This window comes from Onychomys torridus, chromosome 1, assembly GCF_903995425.1.
Source record: "Onychomys torridus chromosome 1, mOncTor1.1, whole genome shotgun sequence".
NCBI classification, from domain to species: Eukaryota; Metazoa; Chordata; class Mammalia; order Rodentia; family Cricetidae; genus Onychomys; species Onychomys torridus.
Window position 1 is genome coordinate 26,746,569 of NC_050443.1, and position 21,966 is coordinate 26,768,534.

A 21,966-nucleotide genomic window follows, 5' to 3' on the forward strand; every position below is an offset into this window, starting at 1 on the left:
CTAACATGAGTGCTGGGAACTGAACCTGGGTCTGTTGGAATGTGACCGATGCTCCTAACCACTGAGCCATCATCTCTCCACATCTGCTATCAGTAAAACTTTATTTATTTATTTATTTAAATATTTAATTTTTTAAAAGATTTATTTATTTATTATATATATAGCCTGTATGACTGCAGGCCAGAAGAGAGCACCAGATCTCATTACAGATGGTTGTGAGCCACCATGTGGTTGCTGGGAATTGAACTCAGGACCTCTGGAAGAGCAGTCAGTGTTTTTAACCTCTGAGCCATCTGTCCAGCCCAATATTTAATTTTATTATTTTTATTTTAACTACATGTATATGTAGGAGTGTCTGTGTGTAGGTGTATGCTTATGAGTGCAGGTGCCCATGGAAGCCAGAGTCATCAGATCCCCCTGGTTATGAAATGCCTAATGTGGGTGCTGGGAACCAAACTCAAGAGCATAAGCTACATGCTGTATTCTTAACTGCTGAGCCATCTTCTTCTGCCCTTGCTTGCTTTTTGTTTGTTCATTTGCTTGTTTGTTTGAGACAGGGTCTCACAAGTAGCCTTAGCTGGCTTGGAAGGTGCTATGTAGAACAGTCTGGCCTGCCTCTGCCTCCTGTGTATTGAATTAATTGCATGTGCCATCACACCCAGCAACTAGTAAGATCTAATAGTCAACATTTTGAATGGTAAATTAGGCATAACTTAGTGGTCATGTGCATGTCTGGCATGCATAAGTCACTATACACACACACACACACACACACACATATACACAATAATGGAGGTATGTCAGTGTGCTGGTAATTCCTCTTTTTTAGGTGGTTTTATTTCCCTCTGATTTTCATTGTTATAAATAACCCTGTAATGCACCTTGTACACTTAACCTCTTCCATACCAAGGATTAGTTCTAGAATGCAAACCATGATATGGTACATTGCTGCACCTGATGTAAAAAAAAAAATAATGTAACAAGTCACTTCCTGAACCCAAAACAAAGTAGCAGTTTTCTTATCCATACAATTTAAATATTTTCCTGTGTGCGTGCGTGTATGCGTGCACGTGTGTGTGTCTTACTGAAGTTGAATAATGTTCATAATTTACCTCAGTCACCATTCTTCTGCTCTCAATTGTCTCTTCGTATTTTATTTGCTTCTAGTGGTCCAATTTGAAACAAGCTTTATCTACTAAAATTAAAACCCTGTTTTCAGCCAGGAGGTGGTAGTATGCACCTTTAATCCCAACACTTGGGAGGCAGAGGAAGGTGGATCTCTGTGAGTTCAAGGCCAGCCTGGTCTACAGAACGAGTTCCAGGACATTCAGGGCAACACAAAAAAACCCTGTCTCAAAAAACAAAACAAAACAAACCTGTTTTCATGTTTACTATAAATATTTACCCTGTTCTATTAATTTTGTTTTGATTATGTAATTTTTTTAACCTATGGATGATTAAAAGAAAACATTTTTGGCTGGGGGCATAGCTGAGGGTAGACCTTTGCCTGGCATGGAGAAGGACCCAGGACTGATCCCCTAGAGCTGCAAAATAACAACTTCTGTTGTTTTGGTTTTGGTTTGAAACAGGATATCACATAGCCCAAGCTAGCCTGAAATTTACTATATAGCCAACAACAGCCTTGAACTTCTGATCTTTCAACTCCCATCTCGAAAATGCTAAGATTGCAGATGTGGACCATAGTTCCCAGTCCCTCCCTGCACCCTGAGCACCTCACCCTAATTTTACCTTCTAAATTCCTAGTTTAGAAGTACATGCAGTCGACAGGTACTCAAGTTCATGGTCTTACATATGTGAATATCTTGAACAATCCTTTCATCACACAGGGACTGACTTGGTGTATGACATGGGCAGGACTCAAAGCTCATCTGCTTTCAAAGACAGTGGACGTACTGAAGTCCTTCCTTCTTCCTGATCCCTGTCAGGGCCGCCTCACATTCGCAAGCACCCCCACTGCTGAACTGAGTGGCCACTCACTGCTCTCACTGCTTTAGACCTGCTTTAGAATACAGCAGGGCTGGCCCAGCCTCACCTGGACTAGCATTTTTGCATTCTTCCTTTGATAATATTGTATCCTTTTTCTTTCCAGTGAACTTTATGATCATTTCCATATTTTTAGTTCAATTCAGCCAAAGTGTACTTATTAGAAGAAAAACAAGCTATATTCAAAATGGAATCAAGATTTCCTTTTGATACTGATCCAGCTATGTTGTCCAGGTCAGGCCTCAACTCCCAGGTTCAAGTGATCCTCCTGACCCAACTTCTCCAGCAGTTGAGACCATAGCTACTGTGACTGAAGAGTCAAGATTGAAATGTAAAGTCCCATGGCCCCCTGCTGTAATTCTAGTTGCCTGGGAAGCTAAAGTATGAGAAATATAGTCTGAGGCCATCCTGGTCTAGACAGGAAGACCTTGTCTCAAAAAAAAAAAAAAAAAAAAAAAAAAAATCACAAGAACAATTAATGTCCTGTAAGTGCCTCCTAGACACAAGTGATGAAATTCTGGTGACTATGATCAACTCGTGGCCTCATACAGAGTGGCCTTGTTGAACTGCCCTCTACTACCATGAGAGCATGCCCAGCTGTCAACAAGTCCCTACCGAGGCCTCAGCTCTGAGGTGGTGGCATAGGGTTCGATGAAGCTGTCCTTTTCAACGTAGGAGGCATCACTCTCAGACCGGGATCTCTGGCGAGGCTGGGGAATGGCCACTGTCTGTCCAGTCAATGTGGTCGCCAGGATGACTGCAGCCAGGGCAGACCTAGGGAGAGAAACATCCACAGAGGCACTGAATAATGGACATTCGAGATGCAGGCTGAATTGACCAGGTTAGCCCAGTGCAGTTACTGATTAGCTGCTGACAGCTCACTCACAGTCCATAATAGCCCACTGGAATCCACATCTAATTTTTGCAATGACTGAATCAAATTTATGCAGTCCATTCTTAGAGCAATTAAATGATTTGTAAAGACTTTATCTAGTCAATAAGATGTGGCAACACCAGCTTGTCAATTCACATTGATATGCAAAGCCTACATTCAAATAGTTTTCTCATTAAAATGAAAGATCTGAATGAAATAAATGAATTATGAATGACTTATGCCAGGTGTGATGGCACACATCTTTGATTCCAGAACTTGGGAGGCAGAGCCAGGCGGATCTCTGTGAGTTCGAGGCCAGCCTGGTCTACAAAGCGAGTTCCAGGAAAGGCGCAAAGCTACACAGAAAAACCCTGTCTGGAAAAACCAAAAACCAAACACACAAACAAACACCTATATCTCACACATGTACACATGGCTTGTGATGATGAAAAGATCCATCGATACAAACCCCCATCTGTATGTCCAGGGCTAGCTGGACCGCCAGCCTAGCCAAAAAGGTGAGCTTCTAATTCCATGAGAGACCTGTCAACTCAGTAAGATGGAGAACAAAGACCTTCTGTCCCACCCCATAACTTTGCAGTGGGGGGCAGGGCTGCTGGAGGTGATGACCAATGTCAAGCATCAGCTGCGCCTACACAACCAAGCTTCCCCCCCACACACACACAAGACCAATGTGTGAGGCACCAGCTTCCATCAGCAGCACTCATTTCCCCCGCGTGGTGTGGGGAGCCTGCAGGCAGCGGAATGTGTGGGGACTTGTGGAAGGTGAAGAGCGCTTCTAGGTGCTGACCACACATACATCTCAACCCCACAGAGACAAACACCTCACCCTCTGGGTCATTTCGGATGCCTAGTTGTGTCCTTTAAAGCCTCCTTTATAAAGCGAGGCATGGTGACACACGCTTGTCATCTCAGCACTTGGGAGACTTGAAAGAGGAGGGTCCTAAGTCTGGAGCTAGTCTGGGCTACCCTACCTCAAAGCAGACCAAAATACAGAGTAAAGCAGCCTCCAGAATAAACCAATAAACACACGCAAACTCAAGTCCTCCAAAGAAGCCACATCAGTGTAGAAGGCCCTGCAGGCCGACAGGCAACAGGAACCGTGTGACTTGAGAGATGGATTGCTGCAAGACCAAAAGCTGAGGTGACCTCACGGCCATTTACTGCCAACCTTCCATCTGGCCTAAGCTCCTTGTGCCTTGGGTAAAACTTTTGGAACATGTGTCCGTCCCCCCCCCCCCCCCCCCCACCCCCCCACCTCCCCACCTCCAGACAGGGTTTCTCTTGTGTAGCTTTGCACATTTCCTGGAACTCACTTGGTAGCCCAGGCTGACCTTGAACTCAGAGATCTGCCTGGCTCTGCCTCCCGAGTGCTGGGATTAAAGGCATGCACCACCAACGCCCGGCTTGCAACATGTTGTTGAATTTAAGAGACCAGTCAGTTCCAGAAACCTGAAGAAAGCTGCGATCCACCATCCCGAACTTACAGACAGTCCACGCTCTACTGTATCCTGCCTCCCAATGTCACAACCACTGTATTTGGTAAATGCCTTGATCTATGACATCCTTTTGCTCTCTGACTTACAGGAAGTTAGTTAACCCAAAACTGTCTCTTCAAAGAAGAAACACACAAGGCTAAATGAACAAGGGCTAGCTTGCCCCTGACTGCACAGAATCACCAGGAAAGTGTGCTGGAGATGAGTCACCCAACAGGCTCTAGAGCTCAGCGACTTGTGGATGTTCACCACCTTCAAAAATCTGCAGAGTCAGGGTTGGGGATTTAGCTCAGGGGTAGAGTGCTTGCCTAGCAAGCGCAAGGCCCTGGGTTTGACCCCCAGCTCAAAATAAAATAAATAAATAAATAGATAGATAAATAGATAAATAAATAAATCTGCAGAGTCAGTGTGGATGAAACTAATCTACTGTACCATTGAGATCCACACTCACAAGCAGACTGGCCAAACCGGACGTTGCCAAGGGCACTCACAGAGGTGGGACACCATCAACTGTGCTAAGTCATTTGGCAATCATTTCAAAAATAGGAATTTTTAAGAGGCTCAGAGATGACTTAGTGGTTAAGACCACATGTTGCCTTCCAGGGGATCCAGGTTTGGTTCTCAGCAACCACATGGTGGCTCACAACCATCTGTAACTCCAGTTCCAGGGTACCTAACACCCTCTTCTGACCTCCAAGGGCACGAGCAGGCATGTGACACATAGACATACATGCAAGCAAAAACATTCATACATATAAAACAAACCTTTAAAAGTTTTAAAAGTAGTAACAAAGATTTTTTGGATCAAAGTCTTATTACTATGTAGCCTAGGCTAGCCTAGAACTAGCATCAATCTTCCTGCATCAGCCTCCTGAGTGTTCAAATTACAAGTATATTCAAACAGCTCCCCCCTTTAAAGACTTTTTTACTACCTTTAACTACATGTATGTATGTTCACCTGTGTGTGGGTATATGTAGGGAGTGCAGGTGCCCAGGAGGGCCAGAAATGTTGGAGCTGGAGTTACAGGCCATTGTGAGCTGCTCCTTGTAGTGGGAGGAACTGAATCTGGTACTATGCAAAAGTAGTACATGCTCTTAATGGCTAAGCCATCTCTCCAGGCCCACCAGGTCATTCTTGAAAAAGACTTTTGGGCTGGAGAGATGGCTCAGTGGTTAGGAGCATGTACTACTTTTTCAGAGGACCTGGGTTCAATTCCCAGTCCCCATACAGCAGTTCACAACTGTCTATAACTCTAGTTCCAGAGGATCCAACACCCTCACACAGATGTACACACAGGCAAAACATCAATACATATCAAAAAAAAGGAAGAAAGGAAAAAAAAAAAAAAAGGACTTTCTAGGGAGCCCACAACATGCTTCCCATGAAACAACTTTCTCTTTGTTTTGCTGACATGGAATGGAATGGAAAGCTAACCCTCTAGCAACTGCCCAGAGGCATAAACACTTAAGTCTCAATGATACGACACAAACACTGATGAGCTGGACAGACTCTTGTATATTAGAGGGACCAGCCTTAATATTCTACATCCCAGGGGTTCAGGAGAGAGAACTACTAATGGCGAGGACTATTTTCAGGAAATAGAATCTCATCTGATAGAAAATTACAACATGCCCACACGGTTGGGCTTGCCCGGCGGACCGCCTAATTATTTCCAGTTCAAACTAGCCATTTCCAGGTCAGAACATCTCGCATGGCTAGGACTCCGTGGCTTTACATGGTTGCATAAAGCGCACGAGGCCATGTAATCAACGCGCATGTGTGGAGTAGCCACATGCGGTACACATGCGCGGCTCACTCTTTAAAAAACCGGCGCCATTTTGCACAGGTCTCTCTCTCCTCTCCTCCTCTTCTCTCCTCTCCTCACTCACATGTGTGCTTCACACAGGCCTGTCACCTCTATCCTCTATCCTCTATTAATAAACAGCTCTTCTGTGGATTTGTCGTGTTCGGGACGTGTTCCTCACGGGGTAAGAGCACCGCCTAAATAACTAACATCAGCACACCGAGCTTGCTTTAATTCCTCTGGCATAACATCCTACGTACACAGCCTCAGTTCTGTTCTCCTGCCTAGCTCCTTTCTTGCCTGATTTCTCTCTGTTTATCTGCTGCTTCCTCTAAGTTCTATCTTAATTCTCTCGTCTTAATTCTGCCTCACCTAGGGCCTTTTCAGCTTGTTCTTACCCAGCTAGTACTTCCCCATCTGGCTCTTCCTCATCTTCCATCTCGTTCCTCTAGTACTCTCTTCTAGTCCTTCAATCTAGTTCTTCCATTCTCTTTTCTCTTCTCCATCTTCTGCCCTGAAGTCCCGGTATAAAAAGGGAGGGTCGGAGCTAAATTGTGTAAAGCTATTATTTAATGTCCACCTGACCAAGCGGTGTCCCCTTGTGGAATTTATGTTAAGTCAGGAGACTTGCACGTGGGCTGTTATCATTGTTAGTCCTCGGAAGTTGGGCGCCCCCCTGGGCGGTGTTTCCTGTAATCCTTGAAAGTGGCTATGGGAGATAATCTGATTCCAAAGAAAGCCTTTCCTGAGGCTGTTCTCCAAATTCCTGGAATGTGTATGTCCAGAGAGTGATCAGTCCACACTGTTAGCCCTTCTTAGGGAAAAGTCAATTGGGAAAACTATGAAGGCACACATGATTTTCATAACAGAAGACAACTGATATATAACAAGCCAAGCAACACCAAAAACTCCATGGGATTTGGCTTCCTCTGGAGGAATTCCCTGATTCCTCCAGGTAGTGACTTTGCCATAACCAGCTGAGTTCTTATGATATATTCCTGCAGCCTGCAGCAACAGACCACCTTTGTACCAGTGGGTGGGGCTACTGCCCCGACATTCACTGATTGACACCTGAACCTCACAGGTGACCCAGAATAGAGATGAGCACAGGGGCCTCCCACAGTGTCACAGAGACAGTGAAGGAGGCGTTGCTTGTTCAGCACTCACTAGACTACTTGGCACAGAGTGATCACTAATAATGGCTATCCATGTTACATGCTGCAGGCAAAATCAAACACTAAAACACCACAGAGGCTTTTCCTGATTAGGGATAGAATCCAGGGGCTAGCTCATGTCTGCTGGTCAAATGCTGATTAGCAAGCCCCTCAGAGTTTATGTACTGATCAAATACATGGAATATATCAGTACCAAAGAAGACCAAATGGAAAGTGGCACCCTGGGGTAGAATTAGTTCTTACCAGCAGAGAATAAGCAATCAGTGTCTTTGGGTTGAACACAGACTAGCTGTGGGCTGCAGAGGTGGTTCAGGGGTTAAAGAGCACATACTGCTCTTGCAGAGGACCTGAATTTGGCTTCCAGCACCTGTGTTGGGTGGTTCACAACTACATGTAACACTGGCTCCAGGGGACCCAATGTTCTCTTCTGGATTCCAAGAGTACCCACATCCAAGTACACATACATACACATACACAGGCACAGGATATACACATAATTTTAAAATAAATTATTTTCTTTTGATTTTTCTTTGTGTGGCTTTGTCTTTTCTGGAACTCACTCTGTAGACCAGACTGGCCCCAAACTCACAGAGATCCGCCTGCTTCTGCCTCCCTGAGTGCTGGGATTAAAGGTATATGCCACCACCGCCCGGCTAAAAATAAAATTTAAAAACAGCAACAATGAAAAAAAATCAGACTAGCTAGGCATGGTGGCTCACACTTATAAACTCAGCTCTTAGGAGACTGAGGCAGGAGTACTGCTTTGAATGCAAGGCCAGCCTGGGCTACAAAGTAAGACACTATAAAAACAAACAAACAAACAAACAAACAAACAAAACAAATCTAAAGTTTTCTAGTGTCTAAAATCTTGGCAGATATCGGCAGTGGTGCCAGGAATGGGAAGAGAGTCAGCTCTCTGGTACACAAAGCACTGGGGGGAGGACAACCAGTTCCTGCCAGGGAATGTTTCTTCCTTTTAACACAAAGTAGTTCTTTTAAAAGGTAGAATTATAGCCGGGCAGTGGTGGCATACGCTTTTAATCCCGTGTGCAGAGGCAGGTGGATCTCCATGAGTTTGAGGCCAGCCTGGTCTACAGAGAGAATTCCAGGACAGCCAGGGGTAAGCAGAGAAACCCTGTCTCAAAAAAAAAAAAAAAAAAAAAAAAAAGAGGCAGAACTGCATCTAGAGAGGAGGTTCTCCTTGAAGTACTACTAACATGGATGGACAAACGGCTGAGATGCAGAGCACATGTTTACTGGCACAAGGCCCTGGCCTCCATTCCCTCAGAGGAAGAATGGAGAAGGACTAACTTAGACTCGGAGCTTTCTATTTAATAAGCACAGACTGAATCCAATCAAGAAATCTGAGCCCTACACTGCAGGAGATAGACCCCAAGTAAGTCCGTCATTCCTCAGAGAAGCTGGATTACTTACATCATGGGGCAGTGGTTAATGTCCCAAAGGATCTGATTCTAGCCCTCTACTTGACCGTTAAGCATATCGGTGATCCTCAGTGCTGCTGAGCTTGAGACCTACCTGGTTCTCTCTGGAGATGGGTTGGGGCTCCGGGGAGGAGGTGTGCAAGGCACAGCTGGCTTCGGAGCAATGCTGGCTGCTGGGAGGAAGCCATGGATGATGTGATTCTGCACAGATGAAACGCAAGGCAGGTCACAAGCTGAGGCCATACCAGGGATCCAGTCCTGTCAGGAGTCCCCTCCTCCCCTCGTTCCCATTTGTCAAGGAAAGTGCATGCACTCCAGGGCCCGTCATCACGCTGCCCATGGAAGCAGGCCTCTCACTTCTTCCTTATAGCAGCCTTCCTGACTGATTTCAGCTTTCCTGGCGGAGTTAATCAACCGCTGGTGCATTATAAGGCACACCTTCGGGTGTCTCTGATATCCAGAGAGGATTAACAGCTGGGAAACTCTACCCTAAATATGAAGAGAGCCAACTCACGGGACAGGGGCTCAGGCCAAAGAAAGCTGTGCACCAGCGTTCTTTCCCCCTTGCTTCCTGCCAAGACAGGAGTAAGCACTCACTACACTCCTGCCACCATGGGGCCACCCACTGCCATACCTTCCCCACTAGGATGGAGCACACCCCTCAGAACCGTGAACCAACGGAACCTCTGCTCCCACAAGTTACTTCTCGACAGGTCACAGCCACCAAGAGAAGTCATGAACACAGTGACCACTGCCTTCCAGGCTTCCGACACACAGCACTGTCCCCAGGGAAGTCATCCAGGCCTTCCCTCCCCTGAGCAACAAGTGCCTCCCTGACCCTTCTCAGCTCCGGAACTGAGCACACTGACCCATTTCTGAGAGGAGCCTGACTCCAGGTGGCTTGTCTCCAAGATGCACAGTAGGAAAACGAGCCCCACATATGACAAAAGTCAGAGGGAACCCCACTCCACTGTAGGTAACTGGGGGTGGGGGTGTCTTCCAAGTTTCTGAGCCCTGTCCAATCTTCGTTCTCTGAGCACCAGCCACTCACTCACACCTACCAGAGGCAGGCTGCCATGACAACAAAGAAGATGCCCTGACTTCATCGTCCGGGGCACAGAGTGGAAAAACACCCTCACAGTTGTTATAGAACACAGAATTATGAGAATTGGCAAGGGACGGGAAAATCAAAATGGCCCAGGAAGAAGGGTTCCTTTGGGATTTTTTGTTTTGCCTTTCTTTTTTAGATTTATTTTATGTGTATGAATGTTTTGTCTGCATATATGTCTGCACACCACATGCATGCCTGGGCCTGTGGCGGTCAGAAGAGGACATCAGATCCCCTAGAAATGGCATTTTGGATGGCTGTGAGCCACCATGCGGGTGCTGGAGACTGAGCTCAGGACCTCTGCAAAAGCAACAGGTGCTGTTAACCACTGAGTCGTCTCTCCAGCCCTCAGGGTCTGACAGAGGCAAGGAGACTACTTCAGGTGTTCCTTGGGGAAGAAAACACCAGAGGCATCACATGGACAGAGAAGTGACAAAGCAGATGGCTTTCTCCAGGACGCAGGACAGAAGGACTGGGTGAATCACTTCAGTATTTCTGGGGGCTGGAGAAATGACCCAGCAGTTAAGAGCATGTACTACTCTGCCAGAGGACCTGAGTGCAGTCCCAGCACCAACATCGGGTGACCCACAACTGCCTGCTACTGCAGCTCCAGGGCAGCCAGTGCCTCTGGCTTCACAGGCACTCACACTCAAGTGCACAAACTCACACTTAAGACACTTACACATAATTAAAAATACATATTTTTTAAAGGTTATTGCAATGAGGTTGGAGCTCAGTGACAGAATGTTTGCCTAGTGTCCAAAGGGGGCTGGGATAGTTGCTTTTCCCCCCTCCCTTGAGACAGGGTCTCACTGTGTAGCTTTGACTAGTCTAGAACTCACCATATAGACCAGGCTGGCCTGGGACTCAAGAGGTCTGCCTACCCCTGCCTCCAGAGTACTGTGATTAAAGGTGCGTGCTATATTATTCCTGGTCTAAAAGGCCCTGAAATGGATTCCTAGCACCACAAAATCAAGTTGGCAAGATTAACAAATAGAGAGGAAAGGGTGTGTGTGCTGGAGTCAAGATCCTAGAAAAATGAGTAAGTGTGACGGTGTAAAACTGTAATCTCAGCATTCAGGGGGCAGAGGCAAGAGGACTGTGGCGAGTTTCCAGGGCTCCATAGTTAAGACCCTGATTCAAAACCAAAACCAAACAAAACAAGAAATATAAAACAGCAAAGGATCAGAGAATGAGACTAGGAAGACAGTACATGGCACATGGTGACACGATGGCCTTAAGATCTTAAGAAGGAACAGAAAATGCCAGTGCGTCCTGCGAGCGAGTGAGTGGTGGGGTCGGGGACAGTGGGATCTACTGATGGCAGTGGCGTGATCGGATCTGCGGTTCTAAAAGTCCCCGTCATTGCTCTGTAGACAGCGAATCTCAGGAACCTCGGAAGTGAAAACAGGGAACCTAGGAAACAGCTGATTACGAAGCAGTCCAGGTAGACAGAGGCAGAGGACGGGGTGGGCATGGCCTAAGGGTAAGACTCGGTGGGCAGACGCGATGGACCCGCTAATGCGAGTGTGTGGTGCGGGGTGCAGGGAGGACGCAAGGGCATATCCGGAGGAAGCAAAGTAACACAGGAGTGAACTCCCGGCCAAGGGGAGAATCCTGAAGGGAGACAGTAATTCCTGAGCGTGGCCGACTCTGGAGAGGAAGGATTCTTTGGAACACCAAGTCAGGGCTTTTGGAACTGAATGCTCTCTGGCAGAGCCACCGCCTCGCTCCCCCATCAGCTGAAAAACATGCCCCTGGCGTTACTCACGAACTGGCTCCGGCGGTTCCTGCGGAAGCTAAGGAGCATCCTGGCTGTGGGCAGTGAACTTCGGCGCCAGGCGCGGGACTAGCGGGAGGATAGCTCCGCAGCCCCGGCAGCTCCTCACAGCCCAGCTCCCGCGGACCCACAGACTTCACAACAAGCATGCCTCCCATTGGCTCTGTTTTTAGCCGTGACCAATCAGAGTCAATTTTACTGCCACCCGTTGCTCTTGACAACTTAACAAGGCGTCATTCAAATTCCAGCCAATGAGGAGGCAAATTGAACCTTCCGTTCTATTACTGATTACACTAGAAGTCAATCTTGTAAATATTAGCCAGTCCGACGCTGAAGAGGGCGGGCAGACTTAAAAAAAAAAAAAAAAAAAAAAAAGGGCGGGCGGAGCTGTGGGAACCCGGAAGTGGCCTGGCCTCAGAAGTCCACCGAGACTCCAGATCCCGTGAGCTTCCCTGCTGCTTCAGCCCCTGACAGGGACTGGTAGAAGAACCACCCTAAGCGCCCTGTTAGGACACCAGAGCTCAGGAAGGTGTTTAAAAAGAGGGATGGAGTGACTAAGAGGGGACTCTCCTGGTGTTAGCCCGGCGTGGTGGCGCCCAGCTGTCATCCCAGAAGTTGGGAGGCTGAATTCGAGATCAGCCTGAGCTTCTAGCCAACTGTCAATACAGAGGCGAGCTTCATAATAAGATCCATTCTTTTTTTTTTTTTTTTTTTAAAGAAGAGAAAAATAGAGAAGAAATTTCTGGAATTTTGATTTCAGTTGATATAATTCAGTGCCTGAAAAGCCATTCCACAGATCCTGCCAAAGAGGTCTGGACTTCGTCTAGAACCGTGTGCAACAGCCTGCTCTAGTGAGGTCTTGTATTTTTCTCATTAGACCAAAATCACGGATGGAAAGGAACAACCCTGGTGGTACAGGTCCAGTGCACGTGCCACTGGGGCATATTGTGGCTAATGAGAAATGGCGCGGGTCCCAGCTGGCTCAGGGGATGCAAGGTTAGTGAGCTGGCTGCCTTCTATCATACTCCTTTCTTCCCATCACATTCAAGGGGAAGGGGGAGTACCGGGTATGGGATGTCCTTCCTCCAGAGATTGAATTGTTGAGTTGGAGACCAACCTGGGCTACATAGCAAGTTCAAGGCCAGCTAGAGCTATGATAACCTGTCTCTAGACAAATAAAATAAATAAAATAAAACTGGAGACTGGAGAGATAGTTCAGCAGTTAAGAGGACTGGCTTGCAGAGGACTCTGGTTTGATTCCCAGCATCCATGTGGAGGCTCAGGGAATCAGACTCCTCCCTCTTCTGAGCTTTGGGGCACTAGACATGCATATGTGCACAGACATATATCCAAGTAAAACATACACATACATCTTTTTTCAATTAAATAGGGGGCCTAGAGATGGCTCTATTCCCAGACCCCCATTGGACTGCTCATTACTGCCTTTAATTCCACTCCAGAGGATTTGATGCCCTCTTCTGGCCTCTCAGGGTACTTGCACACATGTGCCCCCCCCCCATTTTAAAAAACGAGTGTTCATACAAAAAACAAAAACAAACAAACAAACAAACAAAAAACCCTACACATTCTAACTGTTGCTGTCTTTTTTGGAATTTCTAAAACCTCATTTTCTTGTCTGTATTTCAAGGAAAAGTTAAACTCATATTTGAGGAGGATCTGACATCGGCGGATTTTTACCTGTCCAGCAGATCTTGCATTCTCTATATCACTGAGGCAGATTTGGTGACTGGACATGGCTACAGAAAGAGACTTGTTCGTGTCAGAAATGTAAGTCCTGACTTAGAGGTGCTAAAGTCCAACATCTCCTTGCCTCTCCATCACCCATCTCAACCATCCCAAGCACTAAGTGATAAGTTTCTGAACTTTAAAAGGAATTGTGTTACCAACTCATTTACTGTCTTTTCTTTTGAAGTCTGGACATCTTCAAGGGATTATAATAGTTGAAAAAACACAGACAAGTGAACAGTACTTCCCAGCAGTCCAGAAGTTTACTGTGCTCGACCTTGGGATGGTGTTGCTCCCAGTGGCCAACCAGTGGGAAGCATCCTGCCTCATTATCCAGTTGGTAAGTACCGGATTCCTCCTTTACAATATATTTTTTTTTAAGATTTACTTATTTTATTTATTGGTTTTTCGAGACAAGGTTTCTCTGTGTAACAGTTCTGGCTCTGTCCTGGAACTATTTATTTATTTTTATTTTATGTACATTAGTGTTTTTGCCTGAATGTGTCTCTGTGAGGATGTCTCGGAGTTGGAGGCAGTTGTGAGCTGTCATGTGGGTGCTGGAAATTGAACCCGGGTCCTCTGAAAGAGCACCCAGTGTTTTTTGTTTTTTTTTTTTTTTTTTTTTTTTTTTTGAGACAGGGTTTCTCTGTGTAGCTTTGCGCCTTTCCTGGAACTCCCTTGATAGCCCAGGCTGGCCTGGAACTCACAGAGATCTGCCTGCGTCTGCCTCCAGAGTGCTGGGATTAAAGGCTGTGCCACCACCACCCAGCTGTTTGTTTTTGAGACAGGCTTTCTCTGTATAGCCCTGGCTGTCCTGGAACTCATTCTCTAGATTAGGCTGGCCTTGAACTCAGAGAGATCCATCTGCCTCTGCCTCCCAAGTGTTGGGATCAAAGGTGTGATCTTGCAGGAGGGTATCATTACACCAGATTTTAAGGCAGTGCTGGAGATTGAACCCAGGACTTACTGCATTCAAGGCAAACACTCCACCAGCCAAGGGACACCTCTATCTGATTTCTTGAAATCTTTTCACTTACGACTGTTACAAGCCCATAACAAAGGCAACATGTTGCAGCTCTGATTTAGGACTCCGGGCTGCACTAACACTGTCATCATTACCCTGCACTGGTGAAAGTGGCCCCTGGCAAGCCCGTTGCCTCTTTCTCACATGCCATTGTTTAAGTTTCAGCATTTCTTGGTTGGCTTTTTGTTTGTTTGCGGGTCCCCTCCCTGCACAGGGTCTTGAACTCTTGATTCTTCTCCCTAGTTCTTGGGATCACAGCATTTACCACCATGCTAGGGTAAGCTCAGTACTTTTGTGTACAGCCGTATTGCGTTTATTTTCTTTAAAAAATGAAATAAGAATTCTGAGGCTGGGGGATGGCTCAGTGGTTAAAACACTTGCTACAGAAGCATGCAGACCTAAGTTTGACCCCTTCCAAACCCATGTGAAGATGCTAGGCATGATGACACACTGGTACTCCTAGCCCTGGGGAGGGAGACAGGCAGATGCCTGGGCCTTGCTGGCTGGCCAGCCGCCAGCCTAGTCAGGCTAAGGAGAGGCCCTGCTTCAAACCACAGGCAGACAGAGCCTGAAGAACACCATGCAAGGCTTCGTATGCACGCAAATGTGTATTCCTGCTTGAATCCACACACACACACCGGAAATAAATGTCACTGGTTTCTTGTCTTTGCTCTGTCCTGGGTGTTCGTTTGTTTGCTCATTATCCTTTCCTAGGAAGCTTGTTTGCTTTCTGACTCCAGGTCTCACTGTGTAGCCCAGGCTGACTGCACACTTGCAGTCCTCTCACCTGAGCTTCCTGAGTGCTGGGAGTGCAGGCACTACGCCATGCCTGGTTCTCCTGGGGAACCTTCACAAAGTATCACAGGCTGGCAAGTGTTAGTGGGGTTCACTTGCCACCTAAAGCTCTGAGCTCCACCCCTGCAGAACATGTGGTGCAAGAGATTCTACTCCCACAAATTGTCTTTGGACCTCTCCATGCACGTGATGGTACATGCACGCCTCCCCCAAATGATGTAAGATAGCATTTCCCACCCACAACGAGCCTCAGTAACAATTCACAAAAGTCAAAGAAATAAATACATTAACTAATTAAAATAGTGTCAGGAGGCAGGTTCATGGAACATGCCTACAATCGCAGCTTTTAGGGCTAACCTGAGCTACATAGTAAGGCTCTGTCTCAAAAAAAAATAAAGTGGCAGGATTAGAATATATATAACTCTGAGGTAGACCACTTGAGGCTGAGTTCAGTTCTTAGCACTGGGGAAAAAAGAGTAATATAGGGGCTGGAGAGATGGCTCAGAGGTTAAGTGCACCGACTGCTCTTCCAGAGGTCCTGAGTTCAATTCCAGCACCCACATGGTGGCTCACAACCATCTGTAATGAGATCTGGTGCCCTCTTCTGTGTACATAATAAATAAATAAATCTTTAAAAAAAAAAAAAAAAAAGAGGCTGGGTGGTGGTGGTGCACGCTGTTAATCCCAGCAGAGCCAGGCAGATCTCTGTGAGTTCGAGGCCAGCCTGGGCTACCAAGTGAGTTCCAGGAAAAAGGCACAAAGCTACACACACAGAGAAACCCTGTCTCAAAAAACCAAAAAAAAAAAAAAAAAAAAAAAAAAGAGTAATATATGAGGTTTTCCTCTAACCAGGATAGGTCTTGAGTGGTTTTTTGGTATGTGAATTTTTGTGTTATTAGTTATTTTTAAAAATCATTGTGTTGCATTATATGTATATAGACACACATGGCATGGCATGCTTGTAGAGGTCAAAGGACAACTTTGTGGGGTCCACTCTCTCCTTCCACCTTTGCCTGAATTCCAGGGATCAAACTCAGGTTGGCAGACTTGTGTAGCAATTGCCTTCACCTGCTGAGCTCTGTCACAGGCTCCCGGGTTCCTGTGGTTAAGTGGAGGAGCATCTAGGGCTGAAAAGCAAACTGGAACTGCAAGCAGGCCCGTGGCTTACCCACTCCTGCACACCAGCATTCTGCCTGCAGGAGAATGCTCTTGTCTGCCTGGGGGAAGGGTGTAGCTGTCTGTTACCGGCTGAAGAGTCCATTTCTCCTGTGAGAGCTTGTAGGGGTCATAGCAGGGACACACAGCTGCTCTCACTCTTGACTGAAGGACGACCCTATGCCGGAGACCTTTATCCTCTTCATTCAAATGTGCTTTCTTAGTGGAGTGGCAGGTGTCACAGTCAGATTGCCTTCACACTGCTGTTATCTCCTAGTTGGTCCTTTGAGACAGGCTGGCTCCAGATTCACAGAGCTATGCCTGCCTAGGGCTGAGATTGCAGGCACACACTCCCTCATGTGACTGAGGCTTCTCTCTCTCTTTCTCTTTTTTTTTTTTTTTTTTGTTTACTTATGCTTGGCTGATGGCTCAGGCTTATTACTAGTGAGCTCTTACATCTTAAATTAACCCATTTCTATTAATCTATGTATTGCCATGTGGTTGTGGCATTATCTGTCTGACTGGGGCTTCTCTTACAGGTCCTGTCTGAAACAGGTCTCTGAAATGTTTACTTCTGTTTTCATTCTCCTGTCTGTGTGTGTGTGAGGATGTGTGTGCGGGGGGTGTGTGTGCAAGTCAGAGGACAACTTTGGGGGTCAGTTCTCTACTTTCTCCTTTGTATGGGAACCGAGCTGAGCTCACCAGACTTGCACACCAAGCACCTTCACCCACTGAGCTATTTCACCAGCCCAAGAGTTTTAATTATTTGTGTATTTATTAACTTGCAGAGCTGGGAATTGAACATCAGGCCTTGTGCATGCTAAGCAAGTATTCTGCCACTAAGCTGTAGGCCTGGTCCTTTGAAAGTTTTTTGCTGTGGATATCGCTTTGTATAAATAAAACACTGATTGGTTGAGTTTTGTTTTTTTTGAGACAGGGTCTCTACCCTTGGCTGTTCTGAAACTTGCTATGTAGACCAGGCTGGCTTTGACCTCACAGAGATCTGCCTGCTTCTGCCTCTCCAATGCCCTGAGATTGAAGATGGGTGCCACTGCACCTGTCCTGAACTAATTCTGAAGAAATATATATGGTCTATATTTAAATAATTTCGCCAATATCAAAGAATTTATATTTCTGGCATATGATAACCCATAAGCTGAAGTAAATGGAAAACTGTTTTAAGGGGCTGGGAAAATATGAGGCCCAAGTCCCTGAGAGTCCAGAACTCATGTAAAAAGCCAGCTGTGGTGATCACATTATAACCCTGGTGCTGGGGAGGTGAAGATAGGAAAGTCCCTGGAACTCACTGACCATTCTGGTCAAGTTAGTGAGCACTGGGTTTACTAGGAAACCCTGCCTCAGAAACTAAGGTGGAGAGCAGTAGAGGAAGATGGCCAATGTCAACTTCTGGTATGTACTAGTGTACTTATAAAACAAAGCAAAGCAAAACAAAACAAAAACTATCTGTCCACTAGAGGGCGCCCATGTGCTTTTCCTTTAATTTTCCCATTCAGGTTCAAGAGCAGACCAGGGAGCCTAGCAGGAACCCCTTCCTCAGGAAGAAGCGGTGTGTGCTCTCAGAGCTGTCCCTTGTTCAGACTGTGCAGCAGATCCCAGGGGTTGGAAAAGTTAAGGCTCCTCTTCTGCTCCAGAAGTTTCCAACCATCCATCAACTGAGTAATGCTTCCGTCCAAGAACTTGAGGAGGTCGTGGGACACTCAGTGGCGCAGCAAATCCACGCTTTCTTCACCCAGTCTGGGTGGCAGCAGCCTCACAGCTAACTTTCCCTCCCTCAGACTACAGAGCCTGGTTTTCGTATTATAAAGGAAGAAAAGTGTTCTTTTCTCAGTGGCAAAGAGCAAAAGACAAAACGAGGATTGATGGAGCTTGCCCGTCACCTTATTGTCTGCCCGGGCAGTGACTTTATGGGCTGTGGGTGGCACTGCCCACTTTCTGCTAAGATGAAAAGGCTCCCATGGGGATCATCCAGAGAGTGCCAGAGACTCATTCTCAGCAGACATGTATGGCCCCGTCCCTCGCATCTGCCACTGAGAGGTCCCGGGAAGTGCCAGGCACTGATGTGAGGGCTTGGCACTGTAGAGGGAGTGCCCCTGTGCCCAGGGTCAGGGCTTCTCTGCACACAGTGGCGCCCTAGAGCTGCTAACCCTTCCTCCCTCTCCACACAATAAACATCTTGTGCCTGAGATGAGAACAGTTCAGAAGAAGTAATTAAAATGAAATAAAAGCAAAGAAAAATATTAAACAATGAACATGACTATTTATTTAAATATTTATACAAACAGCCCTGGGATAGTGGGCATGCTTTCCTAAAGGCATTTGCTTTCTTAAGATATTGCACAGTCGAAAAATATTTAAATCCTTGTTACTTCTCAAATTAAGATCCACAGGCTACATCTTTAAGCATATCACTTAAACTATGTCAACCATGACTCTGGAAAAGTCACAGTGTCATCCAACCTATAGCCCCAAAGTCACATTGGTAGGTAGATACATCCTAAAAAGTCAAGTAGAGGTTTCAACTTGAGGGAGTTTACGTCTTTACCTTGTAAACTGCAAAACTACTTCTTAAACCAAGACTCTTATGATACATAGTTACTACCGAGTTTACACAAAAAGAGCAACGTTTTGAGTATCAAACAGCATTTCATCTACCCTGTAGACAGTATCTTCTAACACTGCCACTGCCGCAGGCCGCCACCGCCATGGTAGCGACTGCTCAGCGGGGTCCAACTGGAGGGCAGCTGATCCTGGAAAAACTCAAGGCAAACTTGGCACTAGACTGTGTGTGGGAAATAACATTCAAATTCCAGAGGAATGACATAAAATGTTGCCATTTTCAGCTCATGAATTCCCAAGGAGATGAAGCAGCGTGTTCTGTTTTTGTTTGTTTCGTTGAAACAAGGTCTCTATGTAGCCCTGGCTGTCCTGGAACTCACTATATAGACCAGACTGGCCTTGAACTCACAGAGATCTGCAAAGCAGCCTGGCTGCAGTAAACACCTCTAACCTGCCTCCATTCAAGGGTCATTTGAATTTGAGGTTAAGAAATCACTATTACCCAAATCTACACACTCAAAAATGTTCCAAGGTAGGTGGCCCCAATTCATTACTCACAGTGCCTGAACGTCATTAACCATAGCCATTAAACACAGCCATATATCATCCAGGCTCTTCTATGCCCTACCTTATACAATAAATAACTGCCGCGGTAGTGTGAAAATCCCCGCGCAGCTGGGTTTTCCACCAACGTCTAGAGGTTTCTCTCACTTTCATAAGCCCATCAAACACAAGTGTACATCTGAGAAGATGGGCTTTCCATCATGGCACAGGTGTTTAACAGCCTTGTAGGCCGCGGAGTGAACTGTTCCGTCCCCTTCAGTACAGAGAGCTGTCGGAGTTGAGCAGGCTAAAGGGTGTCGGCAGTTTCTTCTTGGTGTGAGGCCTTGCCAGGCCAACCTCGGGGAGGTAGAGTGTGCTGGCCGACTTCTGTCTGTTCTTACTGGTGCCCCAGCTCAGAAAGGAGAGCTTCTTTGAGATCTTCTTGGCTTTGCCATTTTTATCGTCGTCATCCATGGACAGACAGATCATGGAGTAAGTCTTCTGCATTCCCACAGAGTAAGTGGCGCACTTATTATGCTGCTTGTGGAGAAAGAAGAAGAAAAGTGTTAGAGATTACTAGACGGCCGGGAATGACTGACAGGTCTGAGACTCACTCGAGGTGAGGTGGCGCATACCCGGAGTCCCTGCACTTGGGAGCTAGAAGCAAAGCAAAGGGATTAGAGATTCAAAGTGAGGCTTGGCTACACAGTGAGCTGGAGGCTAGTCTGAGTCACAGCAGAATGTACTAAGAACCCACAAGTCTGAGGCTCACATTGTCCACAGACAGTGTCCTTCCTCTCTGAAGTTAAGGTGATGGAAGGTCCCAGAGATGGCTCAGCAGGTAAAGGCACCCATGTGTGGGGGGAGAGAACTGACTGATGTCTGCAAATTGTCCTCTGACCTCCATCGGTGCTCCAACGGAACACACACACACACACACACACACACACACACACTCAATTGATCTGATCGGTTGATCGATTGATAGATAGATAAATAAAAGCAAGGACAGAGGCAGTGTGGTAGGACACGATGTAATCTTAGCACTCAGAAAGCTGAGGGAGGGGGTCTTGAGTTTGCTATTGGATTGTTAATACAGGAGACAATATGGGAAGGATATTTATGGTGACTGCCCTTGTGTGCTGGCTTAGTTTTATGTCAACTGGACCTAGGATAGAGTCATTGGAGAAGAGGGAACCTGAAATGAGAAAATGCCTTCATAAGATCAGACTGTAAAAAAAAAAAAAAAAAAAAAAAAAAAAAAAAATCAGGCTGAGGGCATTTTCTTTCTTTCTTTTTTCTAATTTATTTTTATTTTCTTTTGGTTTTTTGGAGCAGGGTTTCTCTGTAGTCTTGGCTGTCCTAGAACTCAATTTGTAGACCAGGCTGGCCTCGAACTCATAGAAATATGCCTGCCTCTGCCTCCCCAGAGCTGGGATTAAAGGCATGCACCACCACCACCTGGCTATGGCATTTTCTTAATTAGTGATTGATGGAGAGGGCCCATCTCATTATGGGTGGTGGTCCTGGGTGCTATAAGAAAGCAGGCTTCTAGGGAGCAAGCCAGTGAGCAGCACCCCTCCATGGCCTCTGCACCAGCTCTTATCTCCAGGTTCCTGCCCTGCTTGAGTCCTCTGCCCTCACTGCTTTTGATGATGAACTATTATATGGAACCATGAGTGAAACAAACTCTTTCCTCCCCAAGTTGCCTTTGGTCATGGTATTTCATCACAGCAATGGTGACCCTAACTAACACACCTTAGACTCTGGTGATTTTCAATCCAGACTCTCCCTTTCCTAGAATTGAACGGGGCACAAACTCTATTATTAGAGACAATGGAAGCACACACAGTCTTGGAGGCGATTTCGGGGCTTTGAGCCTTCCCGCTTCACCTGCTTTGCGGCTGCTTCCTTTCATAAGGGCTTTCTCACAAACATCATCAGATCTCTTCCTTACTCCTTTGGCAGGGCGTCAGCTCCAGTTAAATTCCACCACAGCCTTCCTGCCTCCCCCACCATCATCCTTCAAAACAGCTGTGAACAGCCTGAGGCTATTTCCCAACTGACTGGCTTCCCTGACCCTGTGTTTCCGAATAATGACCTCTGACCTGACACTCCTGTCTTCCCCTGGTCCCACCAGCCCTTTGCTCCTAGCTGTTACAATCCTCTCCGCTCACTTCTAACCACTTAACACAGATATTCTCCAGGGAGCCTTGCACTACATGCCACTACCCTGACCTCAAAGAACAGCCCCTCCTGCTGCCCCTGCCTGGATTCCACTCCCTCTCCTCCAGGTACCAGCCCACACCCTGCATTCCTGCCTCAGATCATTCCTAGCAGACACTGGCTTGCTCTGCTATCCATGCATGTCTGTGCGCACATACCCCGACATTCTTGGAGAAGCTTCACTGACCCTTTCCC

General features: G+C 46.5%; 3 protein-coding genes across 6 annotated transcripts in view; 1 reads left to right on the forward strand and 2 right to left on the reverse strand.

Annotated features, from left to right (window-relative positions):
• Positions 1-11,823, reverse strand: part of Cep89 (centrosomal protein 89) — a 59,356-nt gene extending 47,533 nt beyond the window's left edge. For both annotated transcript variants that reach the window (XM_036209467.1, XM_036209458.1), the window contains exons 1-3: positions 11,697-11,823; positions 8,912-9,018; positions 2,620-2,778 (exon numbers count right to left, since the gene is read on the reverse strand). In XM_036209467.1, coding sequence (XP_036065360.1) covers positions 2,620-2,778; positions 8,912-9,018; positions 11,697-11,735 — 305 coding nt within the window. In that variant the 5' untranslated portion in view covers positions 11,736-11,823. The remainder of the gene's footprint in view (positions 1-2,619; positions 2,779-8,911; positions 9,019-11,696) is intronic.
• A 593-nt stretch (positions 11,824-12,416) lies between these two features.
• On the forward strand, positions 12,417-18,685 carry Faap24 (FA core complex associated protein 24). The gene is made up of 4 exons (XM_036207040.1): positions 12,417-12,701; positions 13,354-13,493; positions 13,639-13,791; positions 17,940-18,685. The coding sequence occupies exons 1-4, from the start codon at positions 12,596-12,598 to the stop codon at positions 18,204-18,206; spliced, it is 666 nt and encodes a 221-aa protein (XP_036062933.1). The 5' UTR covers positions 12,417-12,595; the 3' UTR covers positions 18,207-18,685.
• Positions 18,686-19,370: 685 nt separating this feature from the next.
• Rhpn2 (rhophilin Rho GTPase binding protein 2) overlaps positions 19,371-21,966 on the reverse strand; it is a 58,100-nt gene continuing 55,504 nt past the window's right edge. For 2 of the 3 annotated variants that reach the window (XM_036207011.1, XM_036207027.1), the window contains exon 15: positions 19,371-20,085. In XM_036207011.1, the coding sequence (XP_036062904.1) occupies positions 19,822-20,085 (264 nt within the window). In that variant the 3' untranslated portion in view covers positions 19,371-19,821. The remainder of the gene's footprint in view (positions 20,086-21,966) is intronic. The other variant, XM_036207019.1, reaches the window with a different exon arrangement.

Bases quoted from the DNA above. Each gene is read 5' to 3' on its own strand.
- Faap24 (XM_036207040.1), top strand. From the start codon at position 12,596: ATGGAAAGGAACAACCCTGGTGGTACAGGTCCAGTGCACGTGCCACTG. The intron at 12,702-13,353 runs GTTAGTGAGCTG...CTGTATTTCAAG, and splicing joins GCTGGCTCAGGGGATGCAAG to GAAAAGTTAAACTCATATTT. The intron at 13,494-13,638 runs GTAAGTCCTGAC...TTTCTTTTGAAG, and splicing joins GACTTGTTCGTGTCAGAAAT to TCTGGACATCTTCAAGGGAT.